The sequence below is a fragment of the Melanotaenia boesemani genome, chromosome 11, assembly GCF_017639745.1.
Source record: "Melanotaenia boesemani isolate fMelBoe1 chromosome 11, fMelBoe1.pri, whole genome shotgun sequence".
In the NCBI taxonomy this organism is placed as follows: Eukaryota; Metazoa; Chordata; class Actinopteri; order Atheriniformes; family Melanotaeniidae; genus Melanotaenia; species Melanotaenia boesemani.
In genome coordinates this window covers 77,697-100,470 of record NC_055692.1, presented here as the reverse complement: position 1 = coordinate 100,470, position 22,774 = coordinate 77,697, and the positions used below count along the sequence as shown (strand labels likewise).

At 51.0% G+C, this 22,774-nt stretch overlaps 1 protein-coding gene across 1 annotated transcript in view; it reads left to right on the top strand.

Moving 5' to 3' along the window:
- rad17 (RAD17 checkpoint clamp loader component) overlaps positions 1-22,774 on the top strand; it is a 96,753-nt gene that overhangs the window by 1,171 nt on the left and 72,808 nt on the right. Inside the window, exons 3-4 of the mRNA XM_041998643.1 lie at positions 5,653-5,853; positions 6,509-6,583. Of these exons, the coding sequence (XP_041854577.1) occupies positions 5,653-5,853; positions 6,509-6,583 (276 nt within the window). The remainder of the gene's footprint in view (positions 1-5,652; positions 5,854-6,508; positions 6,584-22,774) is intronic.

Sequence of the window (22,774 nt, the reverse complement as noted above, 5' to 3'; positions counted from 1 at the left end):
GAACTGCCTGACTGGAAACTGTCTGACTGGGGACTGCCTGGCTGGGAAGTGTGTGACTAGGAGTCGTTTAATTGGAACTTTCTGACTGGGAACTGCCTGACTGGGAGCTGTTTGACTGGGAACTGCCTGACTGGAAACTGTCTGACTGGGGACTGCCTGGTAGGAAACTTTCTGACAGGGAACTGGCTGACTGGAAATTGTCTGACTCGGGACTGCTTGACTGGGAACTGTCTGGCGGGGAACTGTGTGACTGGGAGCCGTTTAACTGGAACTTTCTGACTGGGAACTGCCTGACTAGGAGCTGTTCGACTGGGAGCTGTCTGACTGGGAACTGCCTGACTGGGACTGGGAGCTGTTTGACTGGGAACTGCCTGACTGGGGACTGCCTGATTGGGAACTGCCTGGCTGGGAACTGTGTGACTAGCAGTCGTTTAACTGGAACTTTCTGACTGGGAACTGCCTGACTGGGAGCTGTTTGACTGGGAAATGCCTGACTGGAAACTGTCTGACTGGGGACTGCCTGGCAGGAAACTTTCTGACAGGGAACTGGCTGACTGGAACTTTCTGACTGGGAACTGCCTGACTGGGGACTGCCTGATTGGGAACTGCCTGGCTGGGAACTGTGTGACTGGGAGCTGTCTTGACTGGGGACTGCCTGGCGGGGAACTGCCTGACTAGGAGCTATTTGACTGGGAGCTGTCTGACTGGGAACTGCCTGACTGGGAACTGCCTAACTGGAAATTTTCTGACTGGGAACTGCCTGGCTGGGAACTGTGTGACTGGGAACTGCCTGACTGGGGACTGCCTGGCGGGGAACTGTGTGACTAGGAGTCGTTTAACTGGAACTTTCTGACTGGGAACTGCCTGACTGGGAACTGCCTAACTGGAAATTTTCTGACTTGGAACTGCCTAGCTGGGAACTGTGTGACTGGGAGCTGTCTGACGGGGGACTGCCTGGCTGGGAACTGCCTGACTAGGAGCTGTTTGATTGGGAGCTGTCTGACTGGGAACTGCCTGACTGGGACTTGGAGCTGTTTGTCTTGGAACTTTCTGACTGGGAACTTTCTGATTGGGAAGTGTGTGACTGGGAGCCGTTTAACTGGAACTGCCTGACTGGGAACTGCCTAACTGGGAGCTGTTTGACTGGGAACTGCCTGACTGGAAACTGCCTGACTGGGACTTGGAGCTGTTTGACTTGGAACTTTCTGACTGGGAACTTTCTGATTGGGAAGTGTGCGACTGGGAGCCGTTTAACTGGAACTGCCTGACTGGGAACTGCCTAACTGGGAGCTGCCTGATTGGGAACTGCCTGGCTGGGAACTGTGTGACTAGGAGTCGTTTAACTGGAACTTTCTGACTGGGAACTGCCTGACTGGGAGCTGTATGACTTGGAACCTTCTGACTTGGAACTGCCTAAATGGAAACTTTCTGACTCAGAACTGCCTGACTAGGAGCTACTTGACTTGGACCTGCCTGATTGGAAACTTTCTGACTGGGAACTGCCTGGCTGGGAGCAGTCTGACTGGGAACTGCCTGACTGGGAGCTGTTTGACTGGGAACTGTTTGACTGGGAGCTTTCTAACTGGGAGCTGCCTGACTGGGAACTGCCTAACTGGAAATTTTCTGACTGGGTACTGTCTGACTGGGAACTGCCTGGCTGGGATCTGTGTGACTGGGAGCCATTTAACTGGAACTTTCTGACTGGGAACAGCCTGACTGGGACCTTTCTGACTGGGAACTGCCTAACTGGGAACTGTCTGACTGGGACTGGGAGCTGTTTGACTGGGAGCTGTATGACTTGGAACCTTCTGACTGGGAACTGTCTAAATGGAAACTTTCTGACTCAGAACTGCCTGACTAGGAACTACTTGACTTGGACCTGCCTGATTGGAAACTTTCTGACTGGAAACTGCCTGGCTGGGAGCTATTTGACTGGGAGCTGTCTGACTGGGAACTGCCTGACTGGGAACTGCCTAACTGGAAATTTTCTGACTGGGAACTGCCTAGCTGGGAACTGTGTGACTGGGAGCTGTCTGACTGGGGACTGCCTGGCTGGGAACTGCCTGACTAGGAGCTGTTTGACTGGGAGCTGTCTGACTGGGAACTGCCTGACTGGGAGCTGTCTGACTGGGAACTGCCTGACTGGGACTTGGAGCTGTTTGACTTGGAACTTTCTGACTGGGAACTTTCTGATTGGGAAGTGTGTGACTGGGAGCCGTTTAACTGGAACTTTCTGACTGGGATCTGCCTGACTGGGAGCTGTTTGACTGGGAACTGCCTGACTGGAAACTGTCTGACTGGGGACTGCTTGGTAGGAAACTTTCTGACTGGGAACTGGCTGACTGGAAACTGTTTGACTGGGAACTGCCTGGCGGGGAACTGTATGACTGGGAGTCGTTTAACTGGAACTTTCTGACTGGAAACTGCCCGACTGGGAGCTATTTGACTGGGAGCTGTCTGACTGGGAACTGCCTAACTGGGAACTGCCTAACTGGAAATTTTCTGACTGGGAACTGCCTGGCTGGGAACTGTTTGACTGGGAGCTGTCTGACTGGGGACTGCCTGACTGGGACTTGGAGCTGTTTGACTTGGAACTTTCTGACTGGGAACTTTCTGATTGGGAAGTGTATGACTGGGAGCCGTTTAACTGGAACTGCCTGACTGGAAACTGTCTGACTGGGGACTGCCTGATTGGGAACTGCCTGGCTGGGAACTGTGTGACTAGGAGTCGTTTAACTGGAACTTTCTGACTGGGAACTGCCTGACTGGGAGCTGTATGACTTGGAACCTTCTGACTTGGAACTGCCTAAATGGAAACTTTCTGACTCAGAACTGCCTGACTAGGAGCTACTTGACTTGGACCTGCCTGATTGGAAACTTTCTGACTGGGAACTGCCTGGCTGGGAACTGCCTGGCTGGGAGCAGTCTGACTGGGAACTGCCTGACTGGGAGCTGTTTGACTGGGAACTGTTTGACTGGGAGCTTTCTAACTGGGAGCTGCCTGACTGGGAACTGCCTAACTGGAAATTTTCTGACTGGGTACTGTCTGACTGGGAACTGCCTGGCTGGGATCTGTGTGACTGGGAGCCATTTAACTGGAACTTTCTGACTGGGAACAGCCTGACTGGGACCTTTCTGACTGGGAACTGCCTAACTGGGAACTGTCTGACTGGGACTGGGAGCTGTTTGACTGGGAGCTGTATGACTTGGAACCTTCTGACTGGGAACTGCCTAAATGGAAACTTTCTGACTCAGAACTGCCTGACTAGGAACTACTTGACTTGGACCTGCCTGATTGGAAACTTTCTGACTGGAAACTGCCTGGCTGGGAGCTATTTGACTGGGAGCTGTCTGACTGGGAACTGCCTGACTGGGAACTGCCTAACTGGAAATTTTCTGACTGGGAACTGCCTAGCTGGGAACTGTGTGACTGGGAGCTGTCTGACTGGGGACTGCCTGGCTGGGAACTGCCTGACTAGGAGCTGTTTGACTGGGAGCTGTCTGACTGGGAACTGCCTGACTGGGAGCTGTCTGACTGGGAACTGCCTGACTGGGACTTGGAGCTGTTTGACTTGGAACTTTCTGACTGGGAACTTTCTGATTGGGAAGTGTGTGACTGGGAGCCGTTTAACTGGAACTTTCTGACTGGGATCTGCCTGACTGGGAGCTGTTTGACTGGGAACTGCCTGACTGGAAACTGTCTGACTGGGGACTGCTTGGTAGGAAACTTTCTGACTGGGAACTGGCTGACTGGAAACTGTTTGACTGGGAACTGCCTGGCGGGGAACTGTATGACTGGGAGTCGTTTAACTGGAACTTTCTGACTGGAAACTGCCCGACTGGGAGCTATTTGACTGGGAGCTGTCTGACTGGGAACTGCCTAACTGGAAATTTTCTGACTGGGAACTGCCTGGCTGGGAACTGTGTGACTGGGAGCTGTCTGACTGGGGACTGCCTGGCTGGGAACTGCCTGACTAGGAGCTGTTTGACTGGGAGCTGTCTGACTGGGGACTGCCTGACTGGGACTTGGAGCTGTTTGACTTGGAACTTTCTGACTGGGAACTTTCTGATTGGGAAGTGTGTGACTGGGAGCCGTTTAACTGGAACTGCCTGACTGGAAACTGTCTGACTGGGGACTGCCTAATTGGGAACTGCCTGGCTGGGAACTGTGTGACTAGGAGTCATTTAACTGGAACTTTCTGACTGGGAACTGCCTGACTGGGAGCTGTTTGACTGGGAACTGCCTGACTGGAAACTGTCTGACTGGGGACTGCCTGGTAGGAAACTTTCTGACAGGGAACTGGCTGACTGGGAACTGGCTGACTGGAAACTGTTTGACTGGGAACTGATTGACTGGGGAACTGCCTGGCGGGGAACTGCCTGACTGGAAATTGTCTGACTCTGGACTGCTTGACTGGGAACTGCCTGGCGGGGAACTGTGTGACTGGGAGCCATTTAACTGGAACTTTCTGACTGGAAACTGCCCGACTGGGAGCTATTTGACTGGGAACTGCCTAACTGGAAATTTTCTGACTGGGAACTGCCTGGCTGGGAACTGTGTGACTGGGAGCTGTCTGACTGGGGACTGCCTGGCTGGGAACTGCCTGACTAGGAGCTGTTTGACTGGGAACTGCCTGACTAGGAGCTGTTTGACTGGGAACTGCCTGACTGGGACTTGGAGCTGTTTGACTTGGAACTTTCTGACTGGGAACTTTCTGATTGGGAAGTGTGTGACTGGGAGCCGTTTAACTGGAACTTTCTGACTGGGAACTGCCTGACTGGGAGCTGTTTGATTCGGAATGGGAGCTGTTTGACTGGAACTTTCGTATTGGGAACTGTCTGACTGGGAGCTTTCCGACTGGGAATTGTCTGACTGGGAACTGCCTAACTGTAACTGGGGGCTGTTTGGCTGGAAATTTCTGACTGGGAACTGCCTGGCTGGGACCTGTGTGACTGCAAGCTGTTTGACTGGGAACTGTCTGGCTGTGGGAGCCATGTCATTTGGTGCTGGTCCACCGGACTTTACTAAGTCCAGAGTACATGCAGCGCCTACCAGGCGGTTTTAGAGAGGTTTTTCATGTTTCCTTTGTGGAGATGGGGACTTTATTTTCCAGCAGGACCTGGTACCTGCCCATACTGCCACAAGAACCAGAACCTGGTTCAAGGACCAAGGATTACTGGGCTGGACTGGCCAGCAGACCCTCCAGACCTGAACCCCGTAGAAACTCTATGGAGCGTTGCCAAGAGGAAGATTAGATGGAGCGATGCAGAAGAGCTGAAGGACTGCAGCATCCTGGTCTTCAATCCACCCAGCAGGACCACAGGCTGGTAACATCCATGCCGCATGGAGGCAGGAGTCCATGCAGAAGGACTAGACCAAGACCTAGGTTCATATGCAGGACTAGACTTCTCACATGGTCACAGTTCTCAATCCAATATCCATTTTTTTCTGAAATTATACCTTTTTGGGTTTTCATAAGCTGTAAGCCATAATCATCAAAATTATAGCAAATAAATGTTTGAAATATCTCACTTAGCATGTAATGAGTCTGTATATTAGTTTCCTCTTTTAAATTTAGTTACAGAAATAAATGAAGTTTTGCACAAAATTACAATTATTTGAGTTTCAACTGTATTCCGGTATCTTAACAGGTGAAACGCTGGGTGGATCCGTCTTTCACAGACATACCAGAGAAGGGTATTTCTTTGTCTGGGAGGAAGAGGAGCTTCAGACCTGAGATGAAGAGGCCCAGGAAGAAGGGAGGCGAGGCCAGCACCCTTCCTCTGTGGACAGATTCAACTCAACCGGATCCGGATGAGCCATGGGTGGAGAGATACTCGCCTCGTTCACAAGTCAGTTTGGCTTTTGTTCACCTAAACATTTGAATGAAGTTGCTTTAGCCAAGGCATGTCATGGTCTGATGTTCAGGATCATCCTTCTCACAGCAGATGTCTGGAAATCCACAAGGTGTTTATTCACATACATAGAGCTGCTTAGTGACGGTATCTTCTGAGATCTTTCACCATGCTATCTAAAATAAGTCAGTTTGCTTAAATTATGTGTTATACTGATGAAAATGGTCTATCCTAAACCAGAAACACTTGATTTTCCTTTTTTTTTCCATATGTTCAAATAAAACATCATATGACCTACTGTAGAGATGATTTTACCTTCCTCATCAGTCTTCATCAGACACATCTACGTCTGTCTGTAGAAAAGATGTTCCACTTACTGTGAAATGTTCGCGATTAGACTGAGAACAATTCAACTTTGAAGGCAGGTCAGACCTCCTGATGGACTCAGTAACTTATCATTATCATTGGAAAGAAAAGATGGCATCATTAACGTTGCTAACACTGATCTAAGCTGCACTATTTTCTGTTAATTTAAGTCAGCTGTAGTACTTCCCATGCTTCCAGTGTCTGGGATATCTTTGCTTTATAACCTCCTCTGAAATAGGCGCAGCACAAAATGACCATTTTTAGCTTCCTGCTGTGATATGTGCAGGCTGAACTGGGTGTCCACAGGAAGAAGGTGGAGGAGGTGGAGAACTGGATCAGAGCTCACACTGACCCATCAAAGGTAAGGTAATTTATTGATTTATTGATTTTGTGTTTCAGGAACAGAGCCTGAACCTGTAGGACCATCTGACACTATTCAGATTTTTACTCTACTGATCTGAAGATTTATGTTAAACCGGACTAAGCGGCATCCGGAGTGAACCGAGCTTTGTGTCAGTCTGTGTTGTGAAAAACAAACTGTTAATGTAAAAGCTCAGTGGTTGCACTGTCTGTTTCTTTGACAGCAGCTGGGCTGTTCCTCTTAATTTATTTATCAGGTAGTTAAATACAGTTAAAACTAGTCCAGACCCAGGGTCCAAATTCAGTTAGGCTCTAATGTAGTCTGGGTCCCTGTAGAGTGGGGATAATAGTCTGACCCGTTTCCGATATCAACCCAGTTTTATAGCCTCTCTCTCTCTCTCTCTCTCTCTCTCTCTCTGTCTCTCTCTCTCTCTCTCTCTCTCTCTCTCTCTCTCTCTCTCTCTCTCTTACACACACACACACAGTATTCTTGTTTTCCCTGTTATGATAACCAGATAATAACCTGCTGGAAATAAGACATTGAAAGCTATTATACCATGGTCTGGGTGAATACTTGATTCTGATTGGCTGGAGGGTGTCCATTAAAAAGTGATAATGAACACCTATGAAAGAAGTTCTGGTCAAATATTATTGTGCTGACTAAATGCTAGCTGGTAACCGTGGCAACAGAAAATCAGACACCAGGCTGGAGACCAGATCATGTCTGTAACACATCAATGTGAAAGCAGCTTGTAGGGTTATTGGACTCTGTCAGTCCAGGACAGACGAGAATGGAGCAACATTTTGTCGTCCTGCAACATCCCAACCAGCAGCGGTCAGAGTCCACAGACGTTAAACCAGCAACGGTCAGAGTCCACAAACGTTAAACCAGCAGCGGTCAGAGTCCACAAACGTTAAACCAGCAACGGTCAGAGTCCACAAACGTTAAACCAGCAGCGGTCAGAGTCCACAAACGTTAAACCAGCAGAGGTCAGAGTCCACAAATGTTAAACCAGCAGCGGTCAGAGTCCACAAACGTTAAACCAGCAGAGGTCAGAGTCCACAGACATTAAACCAGCAACGGTCAGAGTCCACAAACGTTAAACCAGCAGCAGTCAGAGTCCACAAACGTTAAACCAGCAACGGTCAGAGTCCACAGATGTTAAACCAGCAGCAGTCAGAGTCCACAGACGTTAAACCAGCAGCGGTCAGGGTCCACAGATGTTAAACCGGCAGCGGTCAGAGTCCACAGACGTTAAACCAGCAGCGATCAGAGTCCACAGACGTTAAACCAGCAGCGGTCAGTCCACAGACGTTAAACCAGCAGCTGTCAGAGTCCACAGACGTTAAACCAGCAGCGGTCAGAGTCCACAGACGTTAAACCAGCAGCGGTCAGAGTCCACAGACGTTAAACCAGCAGCGGTCAGAGTCCACAAACGTTAAACCAGCAGCGGTCAGAGTCCACAAACGTTAAACCAGCAGCGGTCAGAGTCCACAACCGTTAAATCTCCGTCCTTCAAACGCCACTGTGGACATGCCAGTATCATTATGAAATGTCACGATCAACGGCAATGTTACATTTAATTTTAAAAAGGTCCTCTCCTGTCTTTCTATCTTGATTAACTTACTTACATACTTGATACAGAGTGAATGGATAAAATTATAAAAACGATTTGGGATAGACTTGCTTGATACACATTTAATGATTAGAGTGAATGGTGGATAATATTTCTTGCAATAAAAACGCTTTAGGAAACGATCTGTGGACTTTGACTGAAACAAAATGTGGCATCATCCTCTGGACACACACCAGCTGTAAGGGCTGCACCTGCCCTCTGAAATGATTCTTTGGGTCCCATAACATAACGTTAACCAATCATCTCCCTTCCCTCCACTGATCAGGTCTAATACAACAGCTGACCGACCGAACTGCAGGTTCTGTGTCAGAGCCAGTTTCCGTGGCAACGCGTTACAGTGAAATAGTCCACTCAGCCGCTTCTTGTGAATAACTTAGGATTTTAATGGGGAAAAACAACATTAACGTAATGATAATTTATTCAGTATTTATTTCTTTCATAAGTGACCATGGTATAAGTGGGATAATGCCCTTCGAGGTGGCCATTGTCAGAAATTAATGGATTTTACGGAAACAACCGCAGAGGATGGTTCACGCCTGATAATGGACACCTTGTCGGGCACTATCCCTTAAATAATCATAATAATATTAATAATAATAAAAATGCATTTAACACAAGAACAGCCAAGAATGTCATTTTGACTATTTTTAAATTCGCGTATTCAATAACTTTAAATCAATCAAATTTTAATTATAAAGCATTTACAACAACCCCAGTTAATCAAAGGGCTGGACAGGGATTAACAAAAAAATTTAAAACATAGTACACTTGAAAATGTCACAAGTTCTATCGTGTCAAAGGCTGTACTAAAAAATTACATCACCAGCCTTAAACGGGCAGGTCCATGATGTAGCGTAATAATAATAATTAAAGCCGCAAGCGGCATCCATCGGGTCCGAGCGGCCTGGACCCCGCCACCCGATGTTGCCATGACAACAGGTGGTGTAACGCGTTAAGGACCCAACAAGTATGAATCCTGTCAAGTTTGGTGCAGTTCCCATGTATTCCTCTGGAGACATGAGCAACCGTGTTTCATGGCGAGAAGGGTTTTTCCGTCGGTTGCCACGGTGACACGGTTTTTCCTATTAGAAAGATTTGAGGAGCGTTTGGTCCCCAACTTGTCAGGAAGCTTCCCACCAAGTTTGGAGTCAGTCGCACGAATCCCCTCAGACTAGTTCGTTCAAATGGCAGTGAAATCCAAGATGGCGGCCACCCCGTTGCCATGGCAACAGGTGTTCGATTGACTTCTTTGCTGGACTTGGGGTGTCACACGTATGAATACTGTCAAGTTTGGTGCAGATCCCACGTATTTGCATAGAGATATGAGCAAACCGTGTTTCATGGCGAGAAGGCGTTTTTCCGTCGGTTGCCACGGTAACACGCTTTCTGCTATTAGAAAGATTTGAGGAGCGTTTGGTCCCCAACTTGTCAGGAAGCTTCCCACCAAGTTTGGAGTCAGTCGCACGAATCCCCTCGGACTAGTTCGTTCAAATACGATGTGTGTAAAGTGCAAAAAGTGCCAAAAAAATGGCCGCACACACCAAGATGGCGGGCGCCCTATTGCCATGGCAACAGGTGTTTCATTGACTTTTTTGCTCGACTTGGGGTGGTACACGTGTGTGCCGAGTTTCGTGTTCCTATGTCGAAGTAGACTTTTGGGACCCCATTCATTTGGGTATTTTTTTGGTCTCTAGGTGGCGCTGTTGAGCCATTTTTGCATTGAAGTGTATGCGGACTTTAGAATATCGAAATTTGCTCGGGTCTTGATGTGTGTGCAAAATTTCACAACTTTTCATGGGTGTTTAGGGGGTCAAATTTGGCGTTTTGTCGCTTAGAAGAATAATTAAAGCCGCAAGCGGCATCCATCGGCTCCGAGCGTCCTGGACCCCTCCACCCGATGCTAATATGTTGCCATGACAACAGGTGGTGTAATGCGTTAAGGACCCAACCTGTATGAATCCTGTCAAGTTTGGTGCAGATCCCATGTGTTCCGATGGAGATATGAGCAAAGCGTGTTTCATGGCGAGAAGGTCATTTTCCGTCGGTTGCCACGGTAACACGCTTTTTCCTATTAGAAAGATTTAAGGAGCGTTTGGTCCCCAACTTATCAGGAAGGTCCCCACCAAGTTTGGAGTCAGTCGGACGAATCCCCTCAGAGTAGTTTGTTCAAATGGCAGTGAAATCCAAGATGGCGGGCGCCCCGTTGCCATGGTAACAGCTGTTTGATTGACTTCTTTGCTGGACTTGGGGTGTGACACGTATGAATACTGTCAAGTTTGGTGGAGATCCCATGTATTTCTATGGAGATATGAGCAAACCGTGTTTCATGGCGAGAAGGCGTTTTTCCGTCGGTTGCCACGGTAACATGCTTTCTGCTATTAGAAAGATTTGAGGAGCGTTTGGTCCCCAACTTGTCAGGAAGCTTCCCACCAAGTTTGGAGTCAGTCGCACGAATTCCCTCAGACTAGTTCGTTCAAATACGATGTGTGTAAAGTGCAAAAAATGGAAAAAAAATGGCCGCACACGCCAAGATGGCGGGCACCCCGTTTCCATGGCAACAGGTGTTTCATTGACTTTTTTGCTCGACTCGGGGTGTTACATGTGTGTGCCGAGTTTCGTGTTCCTACGTCGAAGTAGACTTTTGGGACCCCATTCATTTGGGGATTTTTGGTGACTGTAGGTGGCGCTGTTGAGCCAATTTTGTATTGAAGTGTATGCGGACCTTAGAATATTGCGATTTTCACCGGGCTTGACGTGTGTGCCAAGTTTCACAACTTTTCATGGGTGTTTAGGGGGTCAAATTTGGCCTCGAAGCGCTTAGAAGGAGGAGACTAAACATTTGGAAAACAATAGGGTCCTTCCATACTTCGTATGGCTCGGACCCTAATAAACATTTCAGGAACAATAGGGCCTTGCCATACTTTGTATGGCTCGGACCCTAATAATTATAATAATAAATCAATAAAATACTATTTAGCCGAAAGCTTTTTTAAAAAGGAAGGTGTTCAACTTTTGCTTAAAACTTTCTAAAGACTGTGGACTTCTCAGGTGGTCTGGTAGGTGTTCCACAGTCTTGGGACAGCAGCTGAAAAAGCCTGATCAGCCATGCTACGAAGCTTGGTTCAGGGAACTTGGAGGGTGTTTGTGGTTGTAGAATGGAGGGTTCGTGAGGAGGTGTGAGGAGGTCCTGTAGGTAAAGAGGGGCATGTCCATAAATGCTCTGGTAGGTGAGAAGAGAGCCCTTGTATTCTATCCTGAGTGGAAATGGGAGCCAGTGAAGAGTGTTCAGGATGGGGGTGATATGATCTTGCTTGCGCACCCTAATCAGGATCCTGGCAGCGCTGTTCTGGATGTATTGCAGTCTCTGAATGCTTTTGCCAGGGATCCCGATTAGGAGTGCATTACAGTAATCTAGTCTGGAGGAGATGAAGGCATGGATGAGCTTCTCTTCATCTGCCAGGGTGAGTGTTGGGCGAAGTTTGAAGATGTTCTTGAGGTGTAAGAATGAGATCTTACAAAGATGTTTGATGTGGGTGTCAAAAGTAAGGTGAGGGTCCATTTTAACACCCAGTTAGAGGCAGATGTGGAAAGGGGGATGTTTTGGCCAGAGAAGGTGATGCTGGTGATGGTGGAGGAGCTGAGATGATGTGCAGTGCCAAAAAGAATGGCTTCTGTTTTCGAACTGTTCAGCTGGAGGAAATTTAGCTTCAACCATGCCTCCATCTCCTCCAGGCAGGTGGTCAGTGTGGATGTTGGCAGCCGAGCAGAGTAGGTGGGGGTTGTTTGGAGGTAGAGCTGTGTGTTATCAGCATAACATGGAAGGATATCCCATGTCTGCTGCCGATATTGCTGAGGGGGAGCATGTAGATGGTGAAAAAGGGTGGGGCCTAGAAATAGAGCCGCGAGGGACGCCACAGGTGACATTATGAGTGTGAGATTTTGAATTTCCCAGGGCGACATGCTCAGTTCTGTTTGTGAGGTATAATATGAACCAGTTAAGGACATTTTCTGAGAGACCAATAGTGTGTTGCAGACGGTGGAGGATGATGTTGTGGTCGACTGTATCAAATGCAGCTGTTAGGTTCAGGAGGATGAATAGGGATGGGGAGCCATTGTCTGCTGCCATCAAGAGGTCATTGGTGACCCTGACCAGTGCTGTTTCTGTGCTGTGGCCAGACTGAAAGTTTTCAAACAGGTTATTGTGTTTGAGGTGAGCGAGAAGCTGTGCTGCAACCATTTTTCCAGAACCTTTGACAAAAATATCCAGGTGGAGGAGGTGATTTATTGTTGAAAAAAATTGTTTAGAGTTAATGGGACTGTTATTGATGATGATGGAGTAAAACCTGGACTGTGCAATCCTCACAGCTTCTGTATATGCCCTCTGGTGTTCCCTGTGCACCTGTTTGTGCACAATCAGTCCGGAGGCTCAAGGACACGTCCAGCTGTTTTCATTTTCTGCAGCTCACAGGTGTACCAGGTGCTGAGCGCGTGAATGAGACGAAGCTGGATGTTAGGGGGCACGAAATTCCAGAAGACTGTTCAGGGAACTGTTGTAAAAATCCACAGTCAGCAACAGAGAGGGAGTCGGTAGAGCCAGAGGAGAGAAGTTGGAGCTCCAGAGCCAACTCACCTGTGTAAATGTTCTTCAGATTTCTGAAATGGATCTGTTGCTTTGATTTGATGGGGGGTAAGGGAATTTAGGCCGTTTTTGCCACTTTCCCTTATAAAATGAATGGACTTTTCCAAGCCGTGTACGGGTTTGTCCACGGAACGGAGACAAATCGATTTGTCATCGTGCTCGTGTACACTTTTCTGCGTTTTCGGGACACGTCCCTGACTCGTGGACAGATCAATAGGGGGCGACAGAGCTCCACGGTGACGCGAACTGGAATTTGTGTACGCGGTCAATGATTCCTGTCCCTGGACTGGAGTTTGTGTCCACGGTCAATGACCCGAGACCCCCGAGCGTCCTCGAACTGCAATACGCGTACACGAGCAATGATTTCGTGTCCCCGATGTGGAATATGCGTACACGACCTGTAATGGAGACCCCAGACCCCTGGCTTTTGATCAGGGGGTCCACGAACTGGAATTAGTGTACACGTGCAATGATTTCATGTCCCCGGTGTGGAATATGCGTACACGACCTGTAATGGAGACCCCAGACCCCTGGCTTTTGATCAGGGTGTCCACGAACTGGAGTTTGTGTACACGTGCAATGATTTCATGTCCCCGATGTGGAATATGCGTACACGACCTGTAATCGAGACCCCAGACCCCCGGCTTTTGATGGGAGGGGCCCCGGGGAGGGGTCCGGGTGTCCACGAACTGGAATTTGTGTACACGTGCAATGATTTCATGTCCCCGATGTGGAATATGTGTACACGACCTGTAATCGAGACCCCAGACCCCCGGCTTTTGATGGGAGGGGCCCCGGGGAGGGGTCCGGGTGTCCACGAACTGGAATTTGTGTACGCGAACTGTAACGGTAGCCCGGGACCCCCGGCTTTTGATGGGAGGGGTCCCGGGGAGGTGCGGGGAGGGGTCCGGGTGTCCGCGAACTGGAATTTGTGTACGCGAACTGGAATTTCTGTCCGCGAACTGGAACTGTAGCCCAGGACCCTCGGTTGTCCACGGGGGAGGGGTCCGGGTGTCCGCGAACTGGAATTTGTGTACGCGAACTGGAATTTCTGTCCGCGAACTGGAACTGTAGCCCAGGACCCTCGGTTGTCCACGGGGGAGGGGTCCGGGTGTCCGCGAACTGGAATTTGTGTACGCGAACTGGAATTTCTGTACGCGAACTGTAACGGTAGCCCGGGACCCCCGGCTTTTGATGGGAGGGGTCCCGGGGAGGTGCGGGGAGGGGTCCGGGTGTCCGCGAACTGGAATTTGTGTACGCGAACTGGAATTTCTGTCCGCGAACTGGAACTGTAGCCCAGGACCCTCGGTTGTCCACGGGGGAGGGGTCCGGGTGTCCACGAACTGGAATTTCTGTCCGCGAACTGGAATTTCTGTCCACGAACTGGAACTGTTGCCCGGGACCCTCGGTTGTCCACGGGGAGGGGTCCGGGTGTCCACGAACTGGAATTTCTGTCCGCGAACTGGAATTTCTGTCCGCGAACTGGAACTGTAGCCCAGGACCCTCGGTTGTCCACGGGGAGGGGTCCGGGTGTCCACGAACTGGAATTTCTGTCCGCGAACTGGAATTTCTGTCCACGAACTGGAACTGTTGCCCGGGACCCTCGGTTGTGGGCGGGAGGGGTCCGGCTGTCCACGAACTGGAATTTGTGTACGCAAGGTGACATTTTGCCCAAAAGTGCTCCGATCGGGCCGGCGTTCGCAGGGCACCCTCCGGGGAACGCTGAGAGCGCCCCCTAGCGACGGCAGCTCGATCCGAGCAACTTTTGGCCAAAAGTGGTCCGGGGTCCCGTTTGACCTGGGATTCCTGTTCGGGCCACCGCCCCGATGCTGCCTACCAAACGCCAGCCCCCCCGGACCTTCTCAACCGGAGAAACGGGCGTCGGAAGAAGAGAAAAGGCGTACGCGAGCAATGCATTTAGTAAGGGAAACGAAGCTTTGAACCTGCGTATTTCGGGGCCCCTCGGTCCCAGACGTCTGGAACCACCTCAGATCGCTTGACACGGGCTCCTGCTACCACCGGGAGGCCCTTTGGAGCCCAAAAAAAATGCGGGGCAAAGGGGCACCCCGGGGCACCCCGAGCCAAAAATGCGCCAACCAGTGCGCATCTGTCGTCCCGAGGTCCCCAGGCGATTTGGGGTGGTTTCGACCCTCGGGGCCCGAGATGGGGGGCGTCAAAAATCTGCCCCTCCGAATCCCCTCCTAATCACAGATTCAATGCAGCTTGCACTGTTTAATTGATTTGACCTTTCACCTACTTAACAATTAAGGCCATAACTTTTCGGTTCTCGGTCCGATCGGGGTCAAACTGGACAGGGGTCATCGGGGGGGCGTGCCGAGCGGGCCGCCGTTGCCGCGGCGACGCTAGCACGCTCGGAAAAGGAAGTAGCCTCGGGGAGGGTTTGGGGCCCCCAGCTCTGGGATTCTGACAGGGGACTTGGAGAAAGGGCCAGCGGTCCAAATTTGGTGAAAATTGGACAAAATTTGTCCAAAAAAATAAGCGTCCACGTCCAATGCATTTCCCATTGACGGTACCCTACCGACAACGCCCATTCATTATTATAGACACGTGGACGGCCTCCCGCGGGCACGCCGTGCGTCGCAGCGGCCCGGGGACGCCTGGAACGCGTGCGGGGCGGCCCCCCGAACAACATATCGAGCCCGCGTCGCAGCGCGACGCGCCGAAAAATTTTTGCCCCCCTCTCAAAAACTTTCCAAAAAATCCTCTCAGACTCTTAGAGCGGAAGAAGCCCTGAGGTTTTTTAGGGTGAAAAGGGGGGGGGAATTTTTTCGGGGGCGCTGCGCGCCCCGAAACTTTCAGGAATTGTAGAGGAGGCCCAGGCGCACGCCCACGCCGAATCTGGGGCCTCTCGGACCCTCGGGGGCCGCGCAGGACCCCCGAAACCGCTCCATTGTAATCCCATGGACGACTAGGGTCGCCCCCGTGCCGGGGTCGTACGCGGCCCTCGAAGGGGCTAGAGACCCCAAACTCGGGTCAGTAATCCCTAAGGACATGCCCTACGACTGTGCGTTGGGAGGGTGAAGCTAACTCGTGCGTGCGCCGAGCGCCAGCCTGTTTCTCACTCCAGAAAACAGGCCTCAGGCCTCCATGTTAAAGTATGGCAGGAAACACACATCTAAATATCTGGGCCCGGGAAGGGGCTAGAGACCCCAAACTCGGGTCACTAATCCCCGGGGACATGCCCTACAAGGGTGCGTTGGGAGGGTGAAGCTAACTCGTGCGTGCGCCGAACGCCAGCCCGTTTCTCACTGCAGAAAACAGGCCTCAGGCCTCCATGTTAAAGTATGGGAGGAAAAACACACATCTAAATATCTGGGCCCGGGAAGGGTCTGGAGACCCCAAACTCGGGTCAGTAATACCTAAGGACATGCCCTACAAGGGTGCGTTGGGAGGGTGAAGCTAACTCGTGCGTGCGCCGAACGCCAGCCCGTTTCTCACTGCAGAAAACAGGCCTCAGGCCTCCATGTTAAAGTATGGGAGGAAAAACACACATCTAAATATCTGGGCCTGGGAAGGGTCTGGAGACCCCAAACTCGGGTCAGTAATACCTAAGGACATGCCCTACGAGGGTGCGTTGGGAGGGTGACGCCAAATCATTCGTGCGCCGAACGCCAGCCCGTTTCTCACTGCAGAAAACAGGCCTCCATGTTAAAGTATGGGAGGAAACACACATCTAAATATCTGGGCCCGGGAAGGGTCTGGAGACCCCAAACTCGGGTCACTAAACCCTAAGGACATGCCCTACGAGTGTGCGTTGGGAGGGTGAAGCTAACTCGTGCGTGCGCAACGCGCCAGGCTTCCACACACATGTAAACAACATGGCCGCCAATGGAAACTGACCTCAAAGTGTTGCAAGTTTTAAAACACTTTGACTTTGTTTCATCACCACCCACGTGTTCCCAAGGCCCCCAGGAACCCCTCATTCAAATCCCAGGTCTCTAGCATTAAAAATGACCGAGCTATGCCAGTTTAAAAATCTGCGTCCACGACTAATACCTTGACATTGGGACTCAGGTGCAGGTCGAGTACAGGGGCTATAACTGGGGCATTTATGAAGATATCGGGCTGAAACTCATACCACACGCTCAGGGGACTCCCCTGAGTCCACCCAGCGAGTTTCAGCCTCCTGGGACCATGTGTGACCAAGTTACAGCCCGTGTCCACCACCTGGAATTGGAACCCAATGTCCAGTTCCAGGTGGTGGACACGGGCTGTAACTCGGTCATCTTTTAAGATATCGAGCTGAAACTCATACCACACACTCAGTGGACTCTCCTGAGTCGACCTAGCGAGTTTCAGCCTCCTGGGACCATGTTTGACCAAGTTACAGCCCGTGTCCACCACCTGGAATTGGAACCCAATGTCCAGTTCCAGGTGGTGGACACGGGCTGTAACTCGGTCATCTTTTAAGATATCGGGCTGAAACTCATACCACACACTCAGGGGACGTAGATGATTCCCCCCAGCGAGTTTCAGCCTCCTGGGACCATGTTTGACCGAGTTATAGCCCGTGTCCACCACCTGGAATTGGAACCCAATGTCCAGTTCCAGGTGGTGGACACGGGCTGTAATTCGGTCATCTTTTAAGATATCGGGCTGAAACTCATACCACACACTCAGGGGACGTAGATGATTCCCCCCAGCGAGTTTCAGCCTCCTGGGACCATGTTTGACCGAGTTATAGCCCGTGTCCACCACCTGGAATTGGAACCCAATGTCCAGTTCCAGGTGGTGGACACGGGCTGTAACTCGGTCATCTTTTAAGATATCGAGCTGAAACTCATACCACACACTCAGTGGACTCTCCTGAGTCGACCCAGCAAGTTTCAGCCTCCTGGGACCATGTGTGACCGAGTTACAGCCCGTGTCCACCACCTGGAATTGGAACCCAATGTCCAGTTCCAGGTGGTGGACACGGGCTGTAACTCGGTCATCTTTTAAGATATCGGGCTGAAACTCATACCACACACTCAGGGGACGTAGATGATTCCCCCCAGCGAGTTTCAGCCTCCTGGGACCATGTTTGACCGAGTTATAGCCCGTGTCCACCACCTGGAATTGGAACCCAATGTCCAGTTCCAGGTGGTGGACACGGGCTGTAACTCGGTCATTTTTTAAGATATCGTGCTGAAACTCATACCACACACTCAGGGGACGTAGATGAGCCCCCCCAGCGAGTTTCAGCCTCCTGGGACCATGTGTGACCGAGTTATAGCCCGTGTCCACCACCTGGAATTGGAACCCAATGTCCAGTTCCAGGTGGTGGACACGGGCTGTAACTCGGTCATTTTTTAAGATATCGTGCTGAAACTCATACCACACACTCAGGGGACGTAGATGAGCCCCCCCAGCGAGTTTCAGCCTCCTGGGACCATGTTTGACCGAGTTATAGCCCGTGTCCACCACCTGGAATTGGAACCCAATGTTCAGTTCCAGGTGGTGGACACGGGCTGTAACTCGGTCATCTTTTAAGATATCGGGCTGAAACTCATACCACACACTCAGTGGACTCTCCTGAGTCGACCCAGCAAGTTTCAGCCTCCTGGGACCATGTGTGACCGAGTTACAGCCCGTGTCCACCACCTGGAATTGGAACCCAATGTTCAGTTCCAGGTGGTGGACACGGGCTGTAACTCGGTCATCTTTTAAGATATCGGGCTGAAACTCATACCACACACTCAGTGGACTCCCCTGAGTCCACCTAGCGAGTTTCAGCCCACCAGGACCACGTTGGACCCAGTTCTGGCCTCTGTCCTCCACCTGGAACCGGACCTCAATGTTAAAGTATTAGCAGAGTACACAAGGCCATAACTTCCCCAAATCTGAACCAAAATGGATGAAAATTAATATTTGGGGTCCTTGAACTATTACCAACAGGTGTGTGAAGTTTGGTGAGGATCAGACCAGCAGAAAAAGATCGTTAAATGCACTTTGGAGATGACTTTAATGCAAGATGGAGGCCGTCACGTTCGATCAAATAAATAAATTTCTCCTGGACAGAAATGGATGAAACTCCAGATTTATGTTCCCAAACCCCCCGTGCTTGTGTGACACTGATTTCAGCTCGATCCGTGGAGATATGAGCCGGTTCTGGCCCGTGTCCTCCACCTGGAACTGCACATTGGCTTACAGTTCCAGGTGGAGGACACGGGCTGTAACTCGGTCATCTTTTAAGATATCGGGCTGAAACTGATATCACACACTCAGGGGACTCCCCTTAGTCCACCTAGTGAGTTTCAGCCTCCTGGGACCATGTTTGACCAAGTTACAGCCCCTGTCCTCCACCTGGAATTGGACATTGGCTTACAGTTCCAGGTGGAGGACACGGGCTGTAACTCGGTCAGACTTTGTCCCAGGGGGCTGAAACTTACTAGGGGGGCTCATGTACGTCCCCTGACTGTATGATATCAGTTTCAGCACGATATCTTAAAAGATGACCCAGTTCTGGCCTCTGTCCTCCACCTGGAACCGGACCTCAATGTTAAAGTATTAGCAGAGTACACATTGACTTCAATAGGCCATAACTTCCCCAAATCTGAACCAAAATGGATGAAAATTAATATTCGGGGTCCTTGTACCATTCCCAACAAGTGTGTGCCTCGGGGGCTCGATCAGACAAGCAGAAAAAGATCGCCAAACTGTACTTTGGAACTTGTCTTTATTTAAACATGGTGTCCGTCACGTTTGAGCTCAGAACTGGACTTATACTGGACAGAAATGGATGAAACTCCAGATTTATGTTCCCAAACCCCCCGTGCTTGTGTCACACTGATTTCAGCTCGATCCGTGGAGAAATGAGCCGGTTCTGGCCCGTGTCCTCCACCTGGAACTGCACATTGGCTTACAGTTCCAGGTGGAGGACACGGGCTGTAACTCGGTCATTTATGAAGATATCGGGCTGAAACTGATATCACACACTCAGGGGACGTACATGAGCCCCCCCAGCGAGTTTCAGCCTCCTGGGACCATGTTTGACCGAGTTACAGCCCGTGTCCTCCACCTGGAATTGCACATTGGCTTACAGTTCCACGTGGAGGACACGGGCTGTAACTCGGTCAAACATGGTCCCAGGAGGCTGAAACTTGATAGGCTGACTCAGTTGAGACCCCTGAGTGTGTGATATCAATATCAGCTCGATCCGTGCAGAAATGCCTGCGCTGTGGTCTCTGAAGCGGGCCCGAGCATTCCTCAGCCTTCTACCCGCTGCACAGTGCTCTGATGCCGGCCAGCCTCCTCCGCTGGTCCCCGGTCGACCAAGTCGGGCTTGTAACGGCAAAACCGCCGGTCAGAAAATTATGACAAAAATGACAGGCCTTCCCCAACATCCAAAGAGTCTGTCACACCGATTTCAGCTCGATCCGTGCAGAAATGCCTGCGCTGTGGTCTCTGAAGCGGGCCCGAGCGTTCCTCAGCCTTCTACCCGCTGCACAGTGCTCTCATGCCGGCCAGCCTCCTCCGCTGGTCCCCGGTCGACCAAGTCGGGCTTGTAACGGCAAAACCGCCAGTCAGAAAATTATGACAAAAATGACAGGCCTTCCCCAACATCCAAAGAGTCTGTCACACCGATTTCAGCTCGATCCGTGCAGAAATGCCTGCGCTGTGGTCTCTGAAGCGGGCCCGAGCGTTCCTCAGCCTTCTACCCGCTGCACAGTGCTCTGATGCCGGCCAGCCTCCTCCGCTGGTCCCCGGTCGACCAAGTCGGGCTTGTAACGGCAAAACCGCCGGTCAGAAAATTATGACAAAAATGACAGGCCTTCCCCAACATCCAAAGAGTCTGTCACACCGATTTCAGCTCGATCCGTGCAGAAATGCCTGCGCTGTGGTCTCTGAAGCGGGCCCGAGCGTTCCTCAGCCTTCTACCCGCTTCACAGTGCTCTCATGCCGGCCAGCCTCCTCCGCTGGTCCCCGGTCGACCAAGTCGGGCTTGTAACGGCAAAACCGCCAGTCAGAAAATTATGACAAAAATGACAGGCCTTCCCCAACATCCAAAGAGTCTGTCACACCGATTTCAGCTCGATCCGTTCGGAAATGCCTGCGCTGTGGCCTCCGGACGCGGTCTCGACGTTACTCAGCCTTCTACCCGCTGCAGAGCGCTACTATCCCGGGCAGCGTCTTCCGCTGGTCCCCGGTCTAACAACTGGGACTTGTAACGGCAAAACCTCTGGCCAGAAAATTATGAAAAAATTCACAGATCTTTCCCAACATCCAAAGAGTCTGTCACACCGATTTCATACCGATCTGTCCAGAAATGACCGAGTAACAGCCTCTGTCCACGAACCGCAACTGACGGCCCCATAATAAATTCCTACTCGTGTACAAGAGGCCATAACTTCCCCAAATATGCTCCGAAATGGATGGGAATTAATATTTAAGGTCCTCGTTGAAGGCCAAACAAGTGCTCCAAGTTTGAAACAAATCGGACAAAGTACAGTCCAGTTATGACACTTTGAAACAGGTGTACACGTCTGATACTTGCCATTCAAACTCAGGTCGAGTTCAAGGACACGATTATAACTCGGCCGTACGTGCACGTAGAAAGCTGAAACTCCAGATTCAGACTCCTGGAGGTCCACTCACACGGCCACACTGATTTCATACCGATCTGTCCAGAAATGACCGAGTTATAGCCGCTGTCCACCAACTCGACCTGACGTTTAAATGTAAAGTCCCGCCCGTGTACAAGAGGTCATAACTTCCCCAAACATGATCCGAAATGGATGGGAATTAATATTTGGGGTCCTTGAACCATTCCCAACAGGTGTGTGAAGTTTGGTGAGGATCAGACCTGTAGAAAAAGATCGCTAAATGCACTTTGGAGATGACTTTGACGCAAGATGGCGGCCGTCACGTTGGAGCAAATAAATAAATTTCTCCTGGACAGAAATGGATGAAACTCCAGATATGTGTTCAGCATCCCCCCGTGCTTGTGTGACTTTAATTTCAGATCGATCCGTTCACATATGTCCACCGTTATGTCCAACAGAAACTGGTGTCCACGGCTGAGACTTTACAATGGCAGCCTTAGGTCCACTTCGTGTACACGGACCTAGCGTAGTCCTGCGGTCACGTAGAAAGCTGAAACTCCACACACGGGGTCCAGGAGGTCCAGTCACACGGCCACACTGATTTCAGACCAATCTGTCCAGAAATGAGCTCGCCATAGCCCCTTTCCTTCCGTCAATGTCTCGGAACGGCCGAACTTTTCAAGATGGCCGCCGAGAGGTTTTCGGACCATTACTGGCGAACGCCTTGCTCTAGGGAGCTGAAAATCACAGGGCAGGTCCGGCGAGATCCCCCGCACGTGTCCTGCGAGTTTCGGCCCGATCGGTTCCGAAACGGCCCCGCCAGAGGCCGCCGTCCGCGGCTCGGAACACTCGGCCCATGTTCCGTTATAGGGTGGAGTACTCGAACTTTGAGGGTCCGCTTCCGAGCCCCGCGTGTTCCCACGGACACGAAACTCGCCGGCCCGGTTCGTGGGCGTCCCAAGAGCGAGTCCTGTGAATTTCAGCCCCCCCTGTCCAGGGGAAACCCACTTTCCGGGATGCATGGCGGTCCGGAAGCCTGCCCTCTGGCGGACGAGGCGCGCAACTGCGTTTGCGTTCCCCACTTTGACGATTTATTTCGGGGTCACCGCCTGGGGGTACGCGTGCCCTGACCTCCCGTAGCGTAGAGGAGACCCGGACGTACGCGTGGATGCCAGGCACGCCGCTCTGCGACCGCGGGGGGCTCGGGAAAGTGCGCCCGAAAATGGCCCAAAAACGGCAAAATCGCCCCATTGTCAGGTATAGGCTCGCGTACGCGGTGCCGACCGTAAAGTCCTAAGGGGGGTAAGCTCTACCACACACTCTCACAATTCAATCGCAGGCTCCTGGGGTTGTGCGGTGTATGGAACACA